A 23,498-nucleotide genomic window follows, 5' to 3' on the forward strand; every position below is an offset into this window, starting at 1 on the left:
GTCGATTGAAGTGTTAGCACCAACTAGTTGACAAGTTCTACTTTTACCAGACTGGGCTTAAAGTAGGTACACTTAACTTTAAATTATTTTCTTTAAATTATCGGCTGTGGACCGAGAATAAAAATAAAATAATATTTATGCCAACAATGTTTTCCTGGATTTTAGATTGTCAATTTCTGAATGAAAATAATTCAAAGTTCTTACTTGGTAACTTTATTGTCAAAATACTTGTTTTTAATGGGTTACAGTTGCAGAGCATAAATATTGATTTTCCAAAAGATAGTTATCCAAAGTGGCTATCAAAATCGTTCACTCGAAAAATAACCTATTTTCAATTCGCAACTCCAACGAACTATAGGGGGCACTGAAGTCACTGTCTAATGGCGGAATTGAAAACTACAACAAACGCACATGGTAACGAAGAAAATGCTAAAAGTGTTGTGATTTTTGTTCGTACGTATGATTTTTTCGCTTTATTCTTTTTAAATTAATTTTCAAAGTCTTGTGGATATTCTGGCCCACGTAGAAAGAAATGAGAATTCAAGAAGCATTACTAAACGTCAAAGATTCATGCAAACTACGTAGTTCGTAGTTCTAAGCAGCTATTTCCACGATGTTGAATTCGATATTTATCAATTCTTGATAAAACTAAATAATAATTGTGGCCTGACAAGAATAACAATTAATGCTAGAAAATTCAATGTGACATTACAAATTGTTATCGAAAGAAGATGATACTTTTTTGCCTTGCTTGGCTAGCGCTTATTTTTTTTTCCATTTGTAGTTGAGTTATTTCTCTCGAATTCCCGAATCGGTTCATTTAAAAATTTTCTGTTTCGATTTTTCTAATTTCTGAGTTACGATTTAATTGTGTCATGTTATGCAAATCATCAACAAAATTCTCACGGATATATGGTGGTAATTTTCTTTTCAGTTGATTGACCATTATTTCCTTTCACTTATCGAATTCTGTAATCTTACTACGATTTTATTCCACTCATGATAAAAATTAAAAATGGTTTAACTAAAAACGCGAAATCTCGCCAAGGCTACTTTGCTCGCACAATACTAAAAATTAATAACCCTAAACAAATTTGGCGAAACCTTTCAGCTGAGAATAAAAGGAATAAAGTAAATTCTTTCTCTGTTATTCATTTTGTTCTACGATAATATATTCAAGAAAATATTTTGCATACTGTCCATTCCAACTAAATGCTGCTGTAAAATATGGTAAGTTTAATTAATTTAAGATTAAAAAACCCCCCATATTCTTACAAATTCATACAAAACAATAAAAAATTTTACCTGGTATAACGTTATCCAATTTTGTTAATCCAGAGTTTTCTTTTTTATGCTTCCACCATTTAATACTTTTTTGAAAGAAATAAGGAAAACTAACATTATTTTGAGAAGCTCGAGAATACTACTAAGGGACGAATTAATTTCTGTTGTTGAAGGCGTTCTTAGACATGTTGAATGCGTTACTCAGAACAAACTGACCGCGTTTACGTCAACAGACACACGTGATGCGCAACGTGGCAATGTTTTAGGTGCAGACGCAGTTTTATAAATCACCGCAAGGTAGCGTATTCGAGCGCTGGAGTTCCGAATGCTCTGTAGCTCAAGTTTATCGCTTTGCATCTTTTCATTAGTACCATTAGAAAGAATATTTTTTTCCTATCCAAATACATTTTTTTTGTGTTCTTTCAAATAAGGATGAAAAAATGAGCTTGAAATACCGTCAGTCAAAACCAATTGCCATGTTTTAGGTAAGATTGCTAAAAAAATTTATCACACTGGTAATCCCAAATTTTGGGAAATTTAAGTACTTTTTGGTTGTTAATACATTCTATTATTTTTGTGAATTTGAGCTCATTAGTTTTTGTGTGGCATGCATATAAATTCCTGAAAAGGCGCTTTGGGGAAATTTTCCCTTGGTTTTTGAGATGTCATAATTTCTGAACAGAAATTGTTCAAAAGCTCGTACTTCATGATTCTATTTTCAAAATGCTTGTTTTTTATGGATTACAGTAACAGAGTGTAAATATTGATTTTTTTAAAAAAAATGTCATCCCAAATGCTGATCAAAATTCTTTGCATGAAAAATAACCTGTTTTCAATGCATAATAGCTCACGTTAGTCACCTTCAATCTTCTTTTTGTTAGTACCATTAAAAAGAACAGATGTTTTTCTATAAAAATAAATTTTTATCTTCCATGGTGTTCTTTTTGAAAAGGGTAAAAAATGAGCTTGAAATGCTTTCTGTTGTTTACAACAAAAGCTCATTTTACAATGTATAACAGATGGTGATTGCCATGCTAACTGATTTATAGTAGTTTTTTTTTTACCGCTACCATGAGTCAGAAATAGATTTTTATTCTTTGTTTTAAAAGTTAGTTTGCAAGCTGAACATGAGAGAAACAGAAAAATATCTTGTTCTGTATGTAGTATTAGTCTATTTCCAGAACAATATATTCTTCTGCTTCTATCATACTTAATTTGCTAACTGACTTTTTAAAAGAGGAATGAAAATTTATTTCTGACTAATAACAATAGTTTGCAAAATCACCATAAACCGGTTTTCATGGCAATCACTATTGGTTATTCATTGTAAAACGAGATTTTCTTGTGAATTACAGACAGTATTTCAAACTCCTTACTTCATGCTTATATGAACGAACACCGTTAAAAAACCCTCCTATTTTTGTAAGAAAAAATGTATTACTTCTAATGGTACAAACGAAAAGAAGATGCAAGGTGAGAAACTTGAGCTACAGCACATTGAAAATAGGCTATTTTTCATGTGAACAATTTTGATAGCCTCTTAGGGTGACAATATCGTTTAGAAAATCCATATTTACGCTTTGAAGCTGTAACTCATTAAAAACATGTATTTTGACAATAGTATTAAGAAGTACGAGCTTTTGAATTATTTTTGTTCACAATTTATGATTCTAATATCCAGTAAAAAACTGAATTTTGTCAAGACTTTGCAAGCACGCTACACAAAAGCTAATGAACTCAAACACACAAAAAATACTGTAATGCATTGACAACTAAAAGTACTTAAAGCTCCTAAAATTTCAGGCTTCCAGTGTGATAAATTTTTTTCTGAAACCTAAACTTTAAACAAGGCTATTCGTTATGACAAACAGTATTTCAAGCTCATTTTTTGATCCTTATCTGAAAGAACACCATTGGAAAAAGCCCCTAGTTTTATAGGAAAAAATCTGTTCTTTCTAATGGTACTAACGAAAAGAAGATGCAAGGCGACAAACTTGAGCTACAGCGCATTAAAAATTGTCTATTTTTCATGTGAAGGATTTTGGCAGCCCCCATTAGATAACAATGTTTTTTAGAAAATTAATGTTTAAGCTCTGCAACTATAACCCATTAAAAACAAGTATTTTGACTTGCAAAGTATGAGCCTTTAATAATAGTTCAGAATTTACGACAACCTAAAATCGAGGAAAACCTTTTCCCACTGCACTTTTTCACGAGTTGACATGTGTACTACACAAAATCAAACGAACTCAAACTCGCAAAAATATAGAATGTATCGACAGCCAAACATACTTGAAGTTCCCAAACTTTCCGACTTCCAGTGGGATAAAATTTTCTGCAACCTCAGCCTAAACATGGCAATTCGTCGCACAAAGCTGATCTGCATATGTTAGTTTCAAAGGCATCTCTGCACCTATCTAAAATTTTATCCACATCGGAAATAGTCGAGCAAGTACCACTAGGTTGCTTGACATGGAATGACTTCATCGAGTATATAATAAACAAATTAATAAACCTTTCTGCTGAAAAGTAAAATATTAGCATGACGTAAAAAAAGCATAAATTTGCAAAACCTTGCAAACTTGTGTTTAGAGTTACAAGGAGTTATACAAAAATATGTGAGGTAATAGAGGTGAAGATTTTTTTTATTTCTGTCTTCTTTCTACGGAAAAAAAGTTTAATATTATGTTAACTATATATGCTACTGCACCTGGAACTGTTTCTATAGTTTCCATCAGGTCGCTTCACAAAAGGGTTAACCTACTCAAATTCATGGGATAAGTGTTCAATAATTTTTTATTCATATCCATAAAAGCCACTTATATTTTTCCTCTACTCCTAAACGTTGAATTTTATAGAGGTCATCAAAGTCGTTTTCATGGACTTTTTTGACCTTCACATTTTGGCCCAAATCTATTTGAATTCCATTTATGGCGGTTAATTTTGCAATTTTTCTGCAAAGTACCTAAGGTATTTGTTTCACATGCAAAGTTATGTTGCTGTAGCTTATTAAAATAATGTGACAACTTTTGAAAGTTCAAGGTCAAATGCAAAATATTTGCTAATTTCAATAGTAAATAATTCTCTTGGGATAAAAACACGAAATGAAGTACAGCAAAAACTAATCATTAGGATCATACTTAGAATATTTAACCATAAGTGTGGTTTTTTACTCTTTTTGTAGTTTGAAACTAAAAAAAAAAAAACAACACTTAACTAAAAGGGGAGGAAATTAAAAATGAAATAGCTAACTGACAAAGGTTATTTCAAGTATTATGAATTGTGTGGGTATTGTTTTATGTTTTGCATTTGTTAGAAAAACACAGGTGCTAAAAATTTCTGTAGTTAACTAAAAGTATGAAAATATCATTTCACATTTCTCACATTAGGTGTATTATATGCAATTAGTATAAATTATAAAAGCATAATACATACTTGCTAACTCTGTTTTTAAAGGGGGGGGGGCAGGGACTTTTTTTGCTTCTGTCTCCCGATTACCCGTTTTTTACCATTTTCTCCTGTTACAGTTTTTTCACTCAATCATGAAAATGTTTCACTTTCTTCTCAGTAGATGGCGCTCTTTTCTAGTCATCGACCAATGTCCGGGGAAAAGAATTTTTCCAATTGATAACTCATTTAGTAAAATTTACTATTGAAAGATTTCCACATTGCATGTTCAACGAAGCACGTGCTTTGCCGAAAATTGCAGCACATTTCAATCCCTTTCCATCTTAAAAATATTTCAATTAATATCAAAGTTTGAAGTTATTTTAACATGTGCTATCTTATACCTACTTATTTTATACTTTATTTTCATAAAAGTTTTTTTTTTTTTTGGATTTTAGTAATTAAATTTTTGTAGCGACTTTTTTGGTAGAAACTGGGGAATGTACAAAACTTTAAGCGAATTCACTTGTTACGTGGTTTTTCCTTTGCAGTGTTTTTTATTGCTGCTCAGTTCTCTTTAAATTTAAGTATTCATGTTATTTAAAATTATAATTTTGTTGTGAAATATGTCGCTGGTTAATCACCTATATACCTGTAGTGGAACCTCCTGTTTTTTTTTTCTTCAAAGGTTGGGTAGTATGATAACATACATATAAAAATTTTAACTTCAAGTTCATAGCATAAAAATGATTGGACATAAAATGAGTATTTTATATGGGTAGTCAAATGCATTTTTAAGTTTTTGTTAAACTGTACATAATAAAATGAACTCACCCAGATGTAATAGATAAGCATTTTAATGGTGATACCACTCATGGTGTGGTGGAATATTTTACCCAAGAACATTCATTATTTTACAATTTGAAATTTTATTAGGAACAGAAGTCTGAAAAATAGTACACAGAAATCATTGTGTCTAGCTGAAAAATATATTACAATGCTGAATCACCAAAATTTAGAGTCAATGTAACATTTTTTGACAGTAATGGACAGTGTGGTCGCTTCATGCTTATTGCTAGTGGACAATTATTTTACTCTAGGATAACATAAGTGTCTACTAGCAGTAAGCATGAAGAATTGAGTGTTATTAAGAAAATCTTAATACGAAAATGCCTACTGCTGTCAAAAAATGTTACATTGCCTCTGTTTATAGCTCAAAAGTTTGGTGATTTAGGACTGTAAAATATTTTTCAGATATCTGTTCCTTGTCAAGTTTTAAACTATCAAATAATGGATGTGCTTCGTTCAAGCATTCCAGTACATCATATTGGGTATTAACCATTAAAGCTGTCTATTACAACTGGGTGACTTCATTTTATCAAATGTACAGTTAAACTGAAACTTAGAAACACTTGATTACCCATATAAACTACCCATTTTATGTCCTAACATTTTCATACTATAAAATTGGTGCTGTAATTTTTATATCACAATATGCTTTTTACATATTATGTAGCGTATAACTTACCTAATGTAAAAATGTGGAATGGTATTTTCATACTTTTTCTTTGTTTTTGTATGTTTCTTAACTAGCAAAATTGCGCAATTTCAACACCTGTATTTTTTTTTTCACAAATGTGAAACATAAAACAATACACACAGCGTCCATAATACTTGAATGGAATAGCAAACTGACGAAGGAATTTTATTTTCAATTTCATCTCCTTTCGTTTGGTTTAGAAATCTAAAATGATCATTTTTCTTAGTTTCAAAGGGCAACTGTAAAGGGAAAAAAAGCACCCATTTATGGTTTGATTTTCTTATTCATGTGATCCCAGTCAATAGTTTTTGCAACGTTTCATTTCTGTCGTCCCCTCAAAGAACTATTTACCATTGAAATTCGCAAAACTTTTGCATTTGACCTTTAACTTTGGTCTGTTGCCATTATTTTAATTATTAAGTTACAGCTATATAACTTTCCATGTGAATCCAATATCTTTTGTACTTAAACATAAAAATGTAAAACTAGTAGCCATAAATTAATTCAAGTACATTTGGGCTGAAATTTTAAAGGCCTAAAAATCCTATTTTTTAGTATAAAAACAATTTTTGATGACCTCTATGAAATCAAAGGTTAAGAGTAGGGAAAAATTGCAAGTGTATTTAAACCTCTTTAATATGTTGCTTTTAAGAACATGAGTATCAAAAGAAGTACAGATGGTCAAGCAGAACTTTTCATAAACATCCTATGAAATTATTTGGATTGACCCAAAAGAAGTTCACTTCTTGGACACTAAAACATTTTAGTTTAGCTTTATCATTATCACTTAAAAATTTTGTACCCTTTCAAAAATAATAATCAACATAGAACACAAGCTTTGGAATAGATGGCAAAATTCGCATACTTGTGTTGCATTCCAAATGCAGTACTGATTATTTAGTTTGTGAATTAACACAATTTGCTTGTTGCTGATTTAGACTACTTTGACAGACTATTATTCAAAAACCTAAATGGCAGCTCTGAATTAAATTAAATATGGATATAAGCCATATAAACTCACCTGAAAGCTCTTTAAAAAGCAGAAGAGGTTATTTTCTCTTTTGCCGGGATGGCACAACGTTTGTTTTCAAATCCAAACCGCTAACTTCTGCAAGGCAAAAAGATGATTTGGATGTCAAGATTAATTTTTATTAGGATGTAACATTTACGATATTTCTCACAATATGCTATGCTAACCACAAAACCCCACAAAAGTGTAGAAATGAAAAAAAAAAAATTAATAAGTAGAAATTGAAAGAGCATTGTAAAGCATGTTTCTTGGACACATAAATGTTTTGCCATCATTTCCTCGTTTATCCTAATCGAAATAAAAGGTCTTAAAGTCTGACGTAATTTTAGAAAATTGCCTAACTTACCGAGTTCTGGTGAGCAATGGAAGACATCTTTTGCTCTGCAGAGATGTCCTGCCATAGACAGATGGTAATAAATGGTTTGAAGTAGCCTGTATCTCTCTAATCTCTTGCCAAGTCTTTAAATTTAGCGCTCTTCTTAAAGCTTCGGCCAAGTTTAATACCTTATATCACGATAACAGAATGGCAAGGGCAAAAAGTTTTTGTGTCGAAAAAGTGCCTCAATGTGCTCCTTCATTTGTACTATTTTAAAACTTATTTCCTTATTACGTTATAGAAAATCACCTGTCAAGGTATGATGGGTGAAAATTGCTTCTACATTTCAACAAAGCATTTGCTTTGATAGTTGAAATTTTAACCCCAACTAAAAATGATTAATCCTAAACTCCAGTAGATAGCGTTCATTGTCGACCACTTTTTCGTTTCTTCATTCTTCTAAAATGAGTTTTACCAGTAAAACAGTTAAGCTACTTGTGCCAGTTCAGCCTTGTCAAAATTAGGCCTTTCCCTGCATGTCAAACATTACCAAAAAATATTATCAAATTATCATGCTGTGGAGAGAGTTTCATTTTTGATGACATCAAAGTGTTACTCAGTCATTGAATTTGCTATTTTATATACATGAAGATTTGTATATAAAATATCCCTGATCTCCTTCCCTGATAAGGAGAGCATGCAAATGAAACTTCAGATGAAATTATGCAAAGGCCATTAGTCAGGGCCCGATTAATAATAATGTTAGTCCAAAAGGGAAGCCATTGGAGAAAACAATCCTTGCCTTTTCGGGTCCCCAAAGAAGTGGGAGCCTAGGTCATGGCTTGGTTGGCCTATTCAGTAATCAGACTCTGATATTAGTTAGTAAAGAAGCAGGTAGGGGAATATTTCAATAGAGAGTTTTAGCAAGACTGCTAAATTTTGGACAATAATAGTTTTATTATGTCAATATCAGCTTAGCCAAAATACATTAGCTCTTACTATTTGCCGTCAAAAACTTTGGCAACAATAGGGAAAATTGCTAAGGATCGCAGTTATTGAAATCGGGAGGTGTTGTTCTAAATTAATTTAGAGGCCGTAATATCAATATAAGAGGCTATATTAATATCGTCCAAATTTTTGGAACACATGAACTTTACTGATTTGCATAAACATATTACAAAATGAGAGAAATGTCAAGTAGAAAAGATTACAAAGCTTGCTGAACTTCCAGTTACTTCTGATAAACAAAGACACATAACCCATGACATTTATGAAGTAGCTTAATTTCATTGGCTGCTGATACACCCTCATATTTTTGTACTATAGTAAAAATTTTAATTAGAAATGGATATTCAATGGAAATTATTTGCCGTTCTAAAGTAAGCTGTTATTAATTATCAAAATTTCCTTATAGTTATCTAATCGGTTATTAAACAATGCATGTGGAGGTTAGTAGGCAAACGAACATCTTAGATTTTAAAATGGGCTATAAAAATGCATTGTATGGTGACTTACTTTTTCATCAACATTGTCCTGTTGAATGTCTTCAATGCTCTGATCAATGTCTTCAAATTCATGGATACTATGCCGCTGAACAAACTCCTAATTTGTTGCGTCATCGTATACTCCTCAGGTAAAGATAGGCCGGGATCCCTGTGAAATCAAAGAATCTTTTAAAAAATTGATTAGAGAAAACCTATGCTTAAATTTTAAATGTTGAAAATATTTTTATGTTTTAGCAACCATTTCAAGAAAAAACAACTCAACACACAGTAGCGTACAGACTTCAGTGCGCATCCCCACAAGTATTTTTTTAAATTTTTTAACAAAGTTTTTTTTTCAAAGCATGTGCCCTCATACCTCTTGTTCTCCCTGCCCCCCTGGGGGTGGGGTGCCATGTACGCCATGTCAATACATAAAACTTAAAAATTTTAGCGAATGTTAATTCAACTTACCAGGAACCACCAAACTGTGATGTTCAAACAAATGTTTTAAATAGGGGAAAAAAATTGTACGGAAGCATGAGAAATCCTCAAAGTGTTAAAATATCTTATTGTAAATAACATCAGTTCTAAATATTTGAAGAGTAAAAACAAAAATTTAACTTGGTCAAAAGATTAAAGTTCATGTATTGTATCTCAATTATAGCACAAGTAGCAACTAAAGCAATTTTAAAAAGCACACAACACCTAAGAACTACAATGGTTAGCAGAGGAATATCATGAAATTCAGAAAGCTGATTCAAAGCATTCACAAAATTAACCAGAAATGCCTTAAAAACTGGTGAAACCTTTTTCCGAAAAAAATGTTTTGCCCGTTCAGATGAAAAAAAAATTCTCTCAATTTTAAGTCACTGTAGAATAAAATCTAAACTGACTTTAACATTAGCACAAATGAAATAAAATTAGTTAATGAGGCAAAAATCAATTAGTAGAAAATTTCAAGCAGTTAAAAAGCAGACAACCAAGAAAATATTAATCCTCTCAAATCATAGAAACATGTCCCAAACTTATTATAAATATGGAACAAAAGCTGATTCATGAAAAAATTAAGCCAATTCCATTTATGTGAAAACCCTTTTCAAAACCAAGGTCTACAGGAGAGAACAGTTTTGAACTTTTTTTGATTAACGTAAATTGATTTAAATGATTGAATGAAATTATAATAGTACTGTAAGGTGCTGAGAATCTTGTTTATTTGCCAATATAACTGATAAATTAAATAATAATACAAAAATCAAAATTAAAGCTCTCTGTAACTAGTCAAAACGTTAATAATAAATAAACATATTTAAACAGATGAATTCAAAATTAAGATAGAAATATTGAAGCAATTAAAAAACAAACAGGAATCAAATGAAAAGATGCTTTAACAACGAAAGTGCTTCAGAAGTAGTTTACATATCTTTGCCTCAAAACAACAGTTAGTTACTCTTGGGATTAGATGTGTTACTGTTGCTTTGAGGCGATGATATAAGTGGGAGAAAATTTCAATAATAATACATCACATCTTGTATCTCTTATTTTGAAATTAAATTAATTTTAAGATTTCTCATTTGTTTGTACCACAAATTTTATATAATTTTTTTCTTTAAAAAACAATGACTGTATAGTTTTAGTTATGTGCTATCTTTTTTTTTCTCTTCATTTTTTTTTTTTGAGCAACTATTCAATCTTGTGTAGTTTTTAGTATGAAATATATTTTTTAAATACTGATTGAGATATTTATTTTTGCAGAGACTGTAATCTTCAATGGGAAGGCCCATGTCCAAAATGTGCCAGACGAGCAAAAGTTTTATCAGATACTGTGTAGTTGAAGATATTACATTTTACTTATATTTTATTTATTGTAAATAAAAATTTTATCATGTTTTGTTTTGCTTTTTCTTTTTATAATTACATTATTGGTAGTACAACATGGATTACATTTATGGGCTCTTATACAATCAAGAATTCTATATCATAACTTGGAGAAGTTATATAGATATGTGTGCATGCAAAGGCTTTCCTGAGAAAGAATTGTGTATTTCAAATGAACTGACTATTTTGGTGTTTTTTATTCCTTTAAATTTTTTTTTTTCTTAATTTTGGTTAAGGAACACATTTAGATTTCAATTAAAGTCATTATGTTGTTACTGTCATTATGATGGTTGAACTTATTTGTACTTAAGCAACAAATGTTAGTTCTTAAAAAGTAAAAAGGTTCAAAAAGTATCTCAAACTTTTTATAGTTAATTGAAATTTATTTCAAAATTGTTAGACCTTTGGTATCAATTAGACTAAATATTAGTTTATTTGCTTGAAAACTATGATTTTACCCATTGAGAAGGAGAGTGGGGGGGGGGGATATCAATGCACAATTTAAAACAAATAGAAGTCCCGTCTAGAACGAAACAGCCTACTTTCCCATATACCAACATGAATTTTCTAGCATAAGATCAATCTCAGCAAAAACAACCCTATTGTAAAAATTTCCCTGCCAAGAAAACCTTTAACTCTTCCCCACAAAAAAGAAAGCCTTCATCTTAAACCAAAAAAACCTCAGCCTTAGAAAGTCATGATATCTAGTTGCCCGCCAAGTATCTGCCAAACTGTCATCCTCCCTGTTCTCCTTTTCCATCACAGCTACTTCCCTTAGATCCTCCTCCCACCTTCAACTCCTCAGAAATATGGATAGATCCTTTAAATTGTTTATCTTGTTTGGCGGGAAGCTTTTCTAGAGGTGGTTGCTTGGTGAGCAAAAAGCTTCCCGCCAAACCGCTTGAGATACAGCAGTCACTTCTATGAAGAAAGCGTTCGACTGCTTCATCCGTTCGCAGGAATGGGGTTGTTTCCTTCAGTCAAAAGTACTATTTTTAGTCACTGAAATTGATAGAATAAGCAAAAAAAAAAAAACCATGGACCCAGACATTACATTCATTTTCCCAACAGTTATTTTTTAATTAATTTTTTAAAATGTCCGATTTTTCGAACTAGGCGTGGTCATGATGACGTCACAAATGATGCATTTTGGCGCATCTTTCTGCCGCGTTTCCTTGTTATGATAATCAAGAACCGAATTAAACTGCGCTCTACGCTTGCTATCAACCATATCGTTGCCAATACACGTGAGTAAAGATGCGAATTAAATATTTTGCTCTGTGAATGGCAACACTGAATGGCATTTCATCATTTGTGATATCATCGGCAGAAGCTTAAACAATGAAAGCGCATCGATTTAAGTAATTTTTTTAAAATATTAAACTTAAACAAATTATTTAAAAAATGGTCAGATCCTATGTTTTTAAGCACGCTCTCTCAGAAAAAAATATTTTTTAAATTTTGGAAATGATCCCATTGCACCAAATATATATATATATATATATATATATATATATATATACACAATATATATATATATAAACAATATATATATATATATATATATATATATATATATATATTGTTAATAACCAGCACCAATTCACAAGGGAATTTCATCAGTACACCAAATCTCGTTTGATTTCATGTTGTACTTTTTCAACTAGCGTGGCCATAAAAAATCGGCACACAAACACACAGATAGACCATTTCCCAAAAAATAGTCAAAATAGCTTTAGTACATTTTAAAATGTCGTAGTAAATCTGTCGAAATTAAAAAAAAAGTAATAAATCCAATACCTTCTTCTACATATTGGGTCATGGGGGCCCATATGCAAAGTTGCAAGGGGGGGGGTCTCAAATATTTCCCCCGTGATTTAGCAGAATATTTTCCCCGTGGAAACCGATTTAAGGACAGATTAGAGTCATTAATATTTAATATTTTTAATAATTTATTCATTTCTGGATGGTTTTTACATTTTTGCAAAGAAAAAAGTACTAAAAGCAAGGAAGTTGTAATTTCAATGGGGGGGGGGGGGGCTCGAGCCCCCCCTAGCCCCTCTATATGGGCGACCTTGTATTGGGTACAGAAACAAAAAGTAAAGAGAGTTAACAATCAGCTAGAAATTCGGTAATAATATTTGCCCTAATCAATACCGTTTATAGAAGAAAATAACCAATCAAGATAAAAATTGTAAACAAACAGGAAAAATCTATTCCAACCTACCATCGATGATGTTCGTATTTCTCGGCAGATCTATAAATAAGCGGGACGATAATTTATTCGAAGGGAGATTGGCTCGGCTGTAGCGTGTTAATTAAGCTCGAACTATTGAAAATTGTTTTGTGGATTATCGCCACGAATCGCGGCAGCTGTGGTGTTTAAGTTCACATTCCGGTGTTATGTCTTTAATTAATTATTAAAATGCCGGGAAATAATGCGAAAAAGGATTAGGCTGTACCAACATAATTAAGCCTCCAGAACGAAAATGTTTATTTAAGACTTTCGGAGGTGGAAGCAAAACTAGTAATGCACGTGTGCGAGTTTTGCTTCTCAGACGACCGATTTTCCTTTTTGAAAAATGGTTCGTTTCTATTGATGTTTGTAGAATATTCAGGATTGATCCGGTTATTTCGGCTGTTGATTTTGGATGCCAAGTCGATATCTCATCCAGGAATTGCGACTGAAATCATCTGATTGCCGATGAGCCTGATGAGGTTATTGCCTCAGGGAGTCTCTTCTAGTTTCTTCTAGAGTGCTTTGAAATTACTTTTTTACTTCCTTTTACAAAAAAGGAAGTATTGTATTCGCGAAAAAATTTTCACTCAAAAATCGACCTTAATTTCCATTTTACTCACCCCCGAATGAATGTTGAGTTTTTTTTTTCAACTCGACCACACGTGGATGAGTGCCTGAGAACGTATATAGACACGCGAAATATCCATTTTGATGATTCCCCAATTAATTACAACGAGTTTTCTCGTGACGTCTGTATGTACGTATGTGCGGATGTATGTCGCATAACTCAAGTATGTCCTAGAAAGTTGAAATTTGGTACGAAAACTACTAGTGGGGTCTAGTTGTGCACCTCCCCTTTTGGTTGCATGCGGGTGTTTCTAAAGGGGTCTTTCGCACCTTTTTGGGGGGAAATCATTGTTAATTTCGATGTAAACTCAAGTGGTGTTATAATTTGGCGGGCACTTGGCGATATATTGCCAGTATTTGGTCGCCAAGTTGGTGACAATTTTGGCGATTTTTTAACTTTTTTTTTAAAAAATCTGGTTTTAATTTGGGCACTGTTGGTGATATTTAGAGAGTAAACTATGGAATCACATCAAAAATGCCAATAATGAGAAATGACATTAAATTGGAGTAAAAGGAAGTCATGTGATGCACACATCAGCTCGTTTCTTACTGATACAAGGTCTAGAATTTTGAAAGTTTTTTTAAAAATCTCTACAATCAGGGTCCGATTTAGACAAGTGGAAGCCAATGCATCCCCAAAAATTGAGGGTCCCCAACGAACAGTAATAAAAATTTTAAACTAAAGTCCTGTTACCTGTCAGTGTCACACCTGTGTTTTATACTTGAATGACGTATTCCAGTTGAAATAAGCCTTTCAATCAACATAATTATTACCCTTTTTAGCCTATGTTCCCGTAAAAGTTTAAGAAGGAAGAAAACAAGTATAAAGGAAAAGCATCTTAAAAATATCGCTCAAAAAAAGTCAAGAATTAATAAAATAAAAAAGTATCGAAAAATTAAAAATAGGAAAGTACGGTTTTGAGACAGGGAAAATGTGTGTCTGTCGGTCTGTCTGCCCAAGACAGTGTGAGTAGTTGTGCCCTGCCTTTTTCCCCACAGGCCGCACTTCTTATTAAAATGAATCTTGCAAACCAGAGCACATTTAAACTTAAAATGTTAAATCTTTTCAGTGGCATTATTAGATAATATTTTAATAACGTTGGAAAACGCGGAAAAAGAAAGAAATTTACAACTAAGAATTATTGTTATCATAACTGCATCATTATTTTATTAATAAGAAAGCTTCCATCAGTTTTTTAGAATCCAATTTCTGACTATATTTGGTTCTAAATTTGCAACACTCATTCTTAATACTGAATGAAGATGATCGGCTCCATAATTTAATTTTCTATTCGTAATATTAAACATAACAACGGACCACATGGATCAGCTTCATACACACATCAGCACATAGAGCCCGCGGGCCGTAAGTTGGGCAACACTGGTGTAGAGTCCTGTCTGTCTCTCCCCCTCTCCCCAATAACTTTGGAGTGAATAGTCCGATTTGAGCAAATGTTCTTTTGTTTGAAAGATTTCGGCGAGGACACCCCATTCCCATATTTTACTTTTTGATTTGAGCAATTTATCGTTCTATTTTGAACAGTTCAAGAAACTTTAACATAAGCGTCTGTGGGGAAATTTAGGCAAATATAGTCCTGATCTTAAAAATCGATTTGCTTCAAAAAAAAAAAAAAAAAAAACATTGTTGGAAAAGGCTCTCGATGCAGAAGATGTACATAATTTTTTTTTATAATTATTTAACTATTTTACGGGTACTTTTTGAACAATTCAAAAATTTTCAACATTGAGGCCTACGGGAGAAAGTACCAATATATTGAAAAAAAAAAAAAAAAAGGCAGACTCTGAATACAAGATAAATAAATACCTTTGTGCTGAACAGTAAAGTAAGACAAATAACGTTAAAAAAAGCACAAATTTGCCAATTACAGCAGACACGTGTTTAAAGTTTCAAGAAATGAGAAAGAAGTTATTAATAAAAATCGAAATACCATCTCTCGTAGACTTTAACATCGACGCAAGTTAGAGATACACATGTAACTGAATCAAAATGAAATGAATTCAAAACGCAAAGATTCTTACCTGGGCTGCGGAATTGTACTCCGACTCCTAGAATCTTGGGGCCTTCGACTCCGACTCAAGCACCCCTAAATCATGTCCGACTCCACGACTGAGACTGACTCCACGAAATAGATTACATAGGAGGGAAAATGACAAACTCCGACCGATGTCTTCTACTCCCGACTCGACGACTCCTTTATCCCCAAAATCAGTCTGGCTCCGATTCCGTAGCCCTGGTGCTCACTGTGAAATAATGATCATTAAGATGATTTGCTGTTATTTTCTTTCTAAAGTTTTAATTAATTTTATTTTTGGCAGCGGGACATAAAAGGAAATCGGAGTACTTTAGTTTTTTTTTTCGGAAAGAAAGAGCTGTGCAGACGATTGACTGATTGCTTAGGTTCTGTCCATCACTTTTTTTCAACATATTATTTGGTTACCCCTTGTCAAAAGTGTCAAACTTCACCTTACCTTTTCCCCTCCTCTGGTCACATGTCATGCTTAAAAAAAAATATTGCTACAAAAAGTGTGATGTCAATTATTGTTGTCCCATTGTCAAACTGTCACAATTTCATGACCCCCCTCAAAGCGTGACATCATTAATTGGACGACCTTTAGAAATAAGTTTTCGTGACCAGTGCAGCATCGACTGTCACAAACTACCACATCTTTAACAACAATGCAAGAAACGCCACTGCGCACAATTAAGCCGTTTGTGACAAAAAATATCAAGAACTAAATAAACGTTAATACAAAAAAAAAATCCATACAAAACCGAAGCAGAAATTCTGCCGTTTCTCCTAGTTCATGAACTCCTAAGAAAGAGCTTAAATATTAAAAGTCAAATTAAAAAAATATACAATGTCTAAGCTGTCCTCTACGTAGGATAGTGAAAGATGCTAATCTGCATCTCTTCCATGAATTTTTTAAAAATTGATAATAGAAAATGAGTTTTGGAAGTCTCCACTCATACTACATACATATATATATAATGCGTTTTATTCCCACATCCTTCATTGTTGGAAATTGAAGGAAAACTTAGTTCCAGTCTACTATTGCATAAAAATATCATTGGCAACGAAAGTAAATAACAAATTCGAGTTTTTTTTTCTGGATAACGATTGGTTAGTGTTCGGAAATGTATGAAATTTCCACACAAAAAGAGGTCCTGCAGTTCCTTTGAACCCGGAGCAAAGTTCTCATGAATACTTAATGCATTTTGATGCATCTTAAATAATGCAAGTGTTCTGCGATTGCTTTTTCTGTGCCGCTCCTATTTCTGTTCTATTCTTTCAAGAACAGGTGGTCTGGAATCACGCCTATTATTCTAAAGTGTATTTTCTCTCCAAAATGCTGTAATTTTATTCTCAAACTATTTCGCTTTCCTATTTTTCGAAACCAGTTATGTACAGGGGGAAGTACAGTGAACGAAGGGGAAAAAAAAGAGAGAAGGTTTGATTCTTTTTAGATGTAAGCGGCAAACGGCGTACGCAATATGGGATTTGGAACAGCCATTTGAATCACAACGTATTTCCCTTTTTCTTTAAGTTTGAATAATTTTATCGCTCGTTCTTACTTTTGAGTACGCTTGCCAGACGTCCTGGTTTGCCCAGGACAGTCCCGATTTTTAAACAAAATCCCGGTGTCCCGGGCGGTTAACCTCACGTCCCGGAAAAGGATAAAGTTTATAGTAGATGACCGAAAAAGTCAAAAAATAATCAACTGTGGAGGATTATTAGGATAATTACTTTGTCATTTTAACATTGACATGAAAATTAATACCAGATTAAAACCAAAAAAGACTTCCTAAAAAGGTCCTACACTGTTACAAATTTTCCGGAAAATTTACGGTAATTGTTACAGGCATCCATGTTGCCAGTAACTATTACCGTAAAAATAAAAATGTTATTGTAAAATTTTACGGTACAAAAACAAGAAATGATACTGTAAATTTTACGGTTCTTTTTACCGTAAAAGACTATTTTACAGTAATTTTAAAAAAAAAAATGTACCGTAAATTTTACGGTACTTTTTACTAGGACTCGACCGATGTATCGGCGCCGATGGTTCAACAATTTAGCCATCGGCAACCGATGCTAACTTGCAGGAAACATCGGCCCATCGGCCTGAAGAACATCGAAAAGCCGATGGAATTGGCCGATGGTTTCGAAAAAAAAGACCTTTGCTGTTTTACTTTTTAATGCAAAGTAAAGGGAGATATTGTTTTCATATAAAATTGTTTACTTAAACTTTAGTATGAATTTCTATTTTAGTTGCCCCTGAAAGAGTTTCTAATACTGCATTCAGGTACCAAACAAGTTAATTATTGAGTTGTTTCTTGCTGCTTGATGTACGTATGTATCTCTCATAAGTCATAACTCAAAAATGGTAAGCTGTAGAAGGTTAACATTTCGCATGTGGGGTGTGCGTAGGTTCCAGTTGTGCACTTCCCTTTTTGTTTCCGATCGGGTGTTCTAAAAAGCCTATTTACTCTTTTTTGTGGCTATTAATTACTTATTTCGAAACAAAACTAATATAGCGTCTCACACTGACGATCATTTGGTGATACATTGCCGAATTGGGGACTATGGAAACAAATATGAGATGGCCAAACCGGTTTTTGTGTCATTTTGTTAGATTCCCGTTGAACCGATGGTAATTTTTAGAACACTTGCGTGCCCCCCCCCTCCACCTCCCTGTATTTCTGAAATTAAACTCTAGTTGCACTTCCGAGTTGTTTAAAACTAACACCATTCATAAAATTAGAGATTTTTTTTTCGAACTTAATCTATTGTTTAGGAAGAATTTAGAGCATTAATGTAAGAAATTGATTTAAGACGTTTTGAATGCTGACATAATTCGGAAATCAAAGGGACTTTTGAATTTTTTCTTCGGAAGTGCTGTCGACTCAGAAACTCTTCCGAGGCGTTGGTGGTAGCGGTTCTGTATTAAACAAATGAGGCCGAAGTTGGGAACGAAGTTTAATGTTGTGAGTTACTCCAAAGACAGCGGGTGACCCCCTCCTCCGCCCCCCTCTCGTCGTTCCAAGCATTTCTTAAATATTTAGCGATTACTTATTTTGCTCAAGAAATGTCATTTTGCTTATTTCTCATTTTTGTTTCACCTTTATTTCGTAACGCGCCATCTTTTTTGCATCATTTTTAGCGATCGATTTTTTTCTATTGTAAGTAACTATTTTCATATATTTTTATAAAATCAATGAACAAGTTATTTTCGTTTTCATCATATTGTTGATAATATGTTATAGAAAAGTTTCAAGGATTTTCTATTAAGCAATTTTTTTAAATTTCAGCAAATTATTGTTGAATTGAAAAATTTAATTTTAACTTGTTTGTAGTTCTTTATAAAAGATTTTAAACAGTCAAATTGTTCAATATTATGTGTGCAAACATCAGATCAAGTAGTATATGTATTCAGTTATTATTAACTTGGAGTAAATATCGAGTTTGTTTATTGTAGCTGCGTTTTAAGAACCGCACTCCTCTTTTCATGGCTATTTCTTTTTTCAGAAAAATTTGTCACTGTTATAGCTTTTATGAAAAATGCAAATTTTTCTATTCATAAATTTTAAATAAGTATAAAATATTTCTATTATGATTTAATATTGTAATTTATCTGATACCTTTTTTGTTTAATTTCATGACTAAAAAATGTCTACATGCAATATTTCCACTTTAATTGCGTAATTTGTTCACGGTTTCATATTTTTACTCTTAAGTTTTTTTTGAATGATTAAACAACATAATTTAAAGTTTTATAACTGTGTATAGTGTACCTAATCCATACATTACAATATTGCTGAAATCTTAGTTATATGTTAAATTAAAAAAAAAAAAAAAAAAAAAAAAAAAAACAAATCAGTTGGTTATTAAAAGGCGTCTTTGTTCATTCTTCCTTTTTTTCCTTTTTTTTTTTGGGCTGTTGTTCATTTTCTATCATTATACAATAGTCAAAAAAGGGAAGCATAACTACATCCTATATAGATTGTACGTAGTCCGATCCAAAATTTCGGGGACAAGTTGTATACAACTTTACCCAGAATAGTTCACGTTACCGAAGCACATCCACCTTCAAAGGGTCGCCTTGAGGGACTATGTACTTCTGCCAGTGTTCATATAACTTTTGGAAACACTCCTGGAAGCCTTTTTCGCAACCTGCTATGATGCAGCTTTATCTTCTCCTGACGGAAAAAAGCGGCATGTTTTTTTTTTTTTTTTGCTAGGAACATGTAAGAGTCACACGGAGCTAAGTCCGACGAAACGTTATGTTATTTGTTTGTCATATCAGAGCATTATTCAATCAAACTGTGCATCCTCAACATGAACTAGTATGTTGTGGCCATCACGAAACTTTCTTCTATATTTTTCTTTTTTTTTTTTCTGATCCCTCCCCATGCTTGACGAGGAAGCAATATTCCCAACAAAAACAAAATGACACATGCAAAAACTTGACGACTATCCCAATGTCTGAATTATTGCAAAAGCAAAGCAAAGAGCGAAAATTGAAAGTTATTTTAAAAGCCTTGCTTGAATGAATTACAAATATTTTATTTGTTAACAAACATAAGATGGCAACAGTTCAAAATTTTAAATCATTGAGATAATATTTCCTATCATTTCCATACAATTAAAATCACGAGAAATACGCAGACGACAATCTATTACGATTTATCTTTCTTATTGTTGCATTAATAAAAATATTTTTATTCGCAAAAAAAAAAAAAAAAAAAAAAAAAAAAAAAAAAAATCAACACCTCTTGGAGCGATCGGCGTCAAAATAGAACCAAAGCCTGTTTACATATGGATTCACATATATTCCAAATTTCAACCAGAACGTAGTATTACTTCTTGAGATAGGGCACTCAAAATGGAAAAAAAGAACGGGTGATTGCGCTACCCCCCCTTTTAGCTGTTGACACAAAAATAAAATCAGTTCTTATACCCACTAAGGGCTACTTGCCGATAAATTTTTCTTTCATTCCGTTCATTATTTCTTGAGATACAGCAGTCACAATTGACGACAAAAAATGTTCTACAGCTCAACCCCCGTTTGAGTTATTGACACCAAAATTGAATCAGCACCTGTTCCTGTTAATATCAACATATGGACCAAATTTTGTTTGATTCCGCCAGTTACTTCCTGAGGAATAGCAAGCACGCGTAACTCGAAAAACGTCCCATTGCTCCACCCCCCTTGGAGGAATTCGCGCCAAAAACTAATGGGCACAAGTTCACATAGGGGCACATATGTGTACTAAATTTCGTTCGATTTCATGCGGTAGTTTTTGTTGTAGAGCGGCCACAAAAAACTGGTCACACACAGACGTGACACACATACATACACACACACACACACACACACACACATACATACATACACACACACACACAGACAGACAGACATTTTCCAAAAATGGTCGAAATGGACTCAGCACACCTCAAAACGTTCGAATCCGTCAAAATTCGAAATTCGAAAATTTGCACGAATCCAATACTTTCTTCTATATATTAGATATAGAAGAAAGTAAAAATGGCTGCCAGGAGTGCTTCTAAAAGCTATACGAACGTTGGCAGAAGTGCATAGTCGTTCAAGGTGATTATTTTGTAGATAGATATGCTTCGGTAATGTGAACTATTCAGGGTAAGGTTTTATACTGCTTCTCCTCGAACTTTTAGATCATACTATGTACGTATGAATTTTCAACTTACTATTTCATAACGTTTCTGAGTGACGCATGTTAACGCGTATGACGACATCACAAGAGAATTTGCGATAAATAACTGAGAAGGTGTTTAAAATGGATAGTTTGGTCACCTATATGTTCTTAGGTACATATGCCTGTACAGATGTGCCGAAAAAACTTGTGAAGTTTAAATTGGGTGATCGTAAAATAGAAATTAGGTCGAAATTTGATTTTTCTTTCTTTTTACTTTCTTCTATATCTAATATATAGAAGAAAGTATTGGATTCGTGCAAATTTTCGAATTTCGAATTTTGACGGATTCGAACGTTTTGAGGTGTGCTGAGTCCATTTCGACCATTTTTGGAAAATGTCTGTCTGTCTGTGTGTGTGTATGTATGTGTGTGTGTGTGTGTGTATGTATGTGTGTCACGTCTGTGTGTGACCAGTTTTTTGTGGCCGCTCTACAACAAAAACTACCGCATGAAATCGAACGAAATTTGGTACACATATGTGCCCCTATGTGAACTTGTGCCCATTAGTTTTTGGCGCGAATTCCTCCAAGGGGGGTGGAGCAATGGGACGTTTTTCGAGTTACGCGTGCTTGCTATTCCTCAGGAAGTTACTGGCGGAATCAAACAAAATTTGGTCCATATGTTGGTACTAACAGGAACAGGTGCTGATTCAATTTTGGTGTCAATAACTCAAACGGGGGTTGAGCTATAGAACGTTTTTTGTCGTCAATTGTGACTGCTGTATCTCAAGAAATAATGAACGGAATGAAAGAAAAATTTATCGGCAAGTAGCCCTTAGTGGGTATAAAAACTGATTTTATTTTTGTGTCAACAGCTAAAAAGGGGGTAGCGCAATCACCCGTTCTTTTTTTCCATTTTGAGTGCCCTATCTCAAGAAGTAATGCTACGTTCTGGTTGAAATTTGGAATGTATGTGAATCCATATGTAAACAGGCTTTGGTTCTATTTTGACGCCAATCGCTCCAAGAGGTGTTGATTTTTTTTTTTTTTTTTTGCGAATAAAAATATTTTTATTAATGCAACAATAAGAAAGATAAATCGTAATAGATTGTCGTCTGCGTATTTCTCGTGATTTTAATTGCATGGAAATGGTAGGAAATATTATCTCAATGATTTAAAATTTTTAACTGTTGCCATCTTATGTTTGTTAACAAATAAAATATTTGTAATTCATTCAAGCAAGGCTTTTAAAATAACTTTCAGTTTTCGCTCTTTTGCTTTGCTTTTAAAATAATTCAGACATTGGGATGGTAGTCAAGTTTTTGCATGTGTAATTTTGTTTTTGTTGGGAATATTGCTTCCTCGTCAAGCATGGGGAGGGATCAGAAAAAAAAAAGAAAAATATAGAAGAAAGTTTCGTGATGGCCACAACATACTAGTTTTTACTTTCTTCTATATCTAATATATAGAAGAAAGTATTGGATTCGTGCAAATTTTCGAATTTCGAATTTTGACGGATTCGAACGTTTTGAGATGTGCTGAGTCCATTTCGACCATTTTTGGAAAATGTCTGTCTGTCTGTGTGTGTGTATGTATGTGTGTGTGTGTGTGTGTGTGTGTGTGTGTATGTATGTGTGTCACGTCTGTGTGTGACCATTTTTTTGTGGCCGCTCTACAACGAAAACTACCGCATGAAATCGAACGAAATTTAGTACACATATGTGCCCCTATGTGAACTTGTGCCCATTAGTTTTTGGCGCGAATTCCTCCAAGGGGGGTGGAGCAATGGGACGTTTTTCGAGTTACGCGTGCTTGCTATTCCTCAGGAAGTAACTGGCGGAATCAAACAAAATTTGGTCCATATGTTGGTACTAACAGGAACAGGTGCTGATTCAATGTTGGTGTCAATAACTCAAACGGGGGTTGAGCTATAGAACGTTTTTTGTCGTCAATTGTGACTGCTGTATCTCAAGAAATAATGAACGGAATGAAAGAAAAATTTATCGGCAAGTAGCCCTTTGT

General features: G+C 33.1%; 1 protein-coding gene across 2 annotated transcripts in view; it reads left to right on the top strand.

Moving 5' to 3' along the window:
- Positions 1–10,929, top strand: part of LOC129223824 (differentially expressed in FDCP 8 homolog) — a 41,024-nt gene extending 30,095 nt beyond the window's left edge. For both annotated transcript variants that reach the window (XM_054858184.1, XM_054858183.1), the window contains exon 12: positions 10,794–10,929. In XM_054858184.1, coding sequence (XP_054714159.1) covers positions 10,794–10,869 — 76 coding nt within the window. In that variant the 3' untranslated portion in view covers positions 10,870–10,929. The remainder of the gene's footprint in view (positions 1–10,793) is intronic.
- The last annotated feature ends 12,569 nt before the right edge of the window (positions 10,930–23,498 follow it).

The sequence above is a fragment of the Uloborus diversus genome, chromosome 6 (genome assembly GCF_026930045.1).
Source record: "Uloborus diversus isolate 005 chromosome 6, Udiv.v.3.1, whole genome shotgun sequence".
Taxonomy (NCBI): domain Eukaryota; kingdom Metazoa; phylum Arthropoda; class Arachnida; order Araneae; family Uloboridae; genus Uloborus; species Uloborus diversus.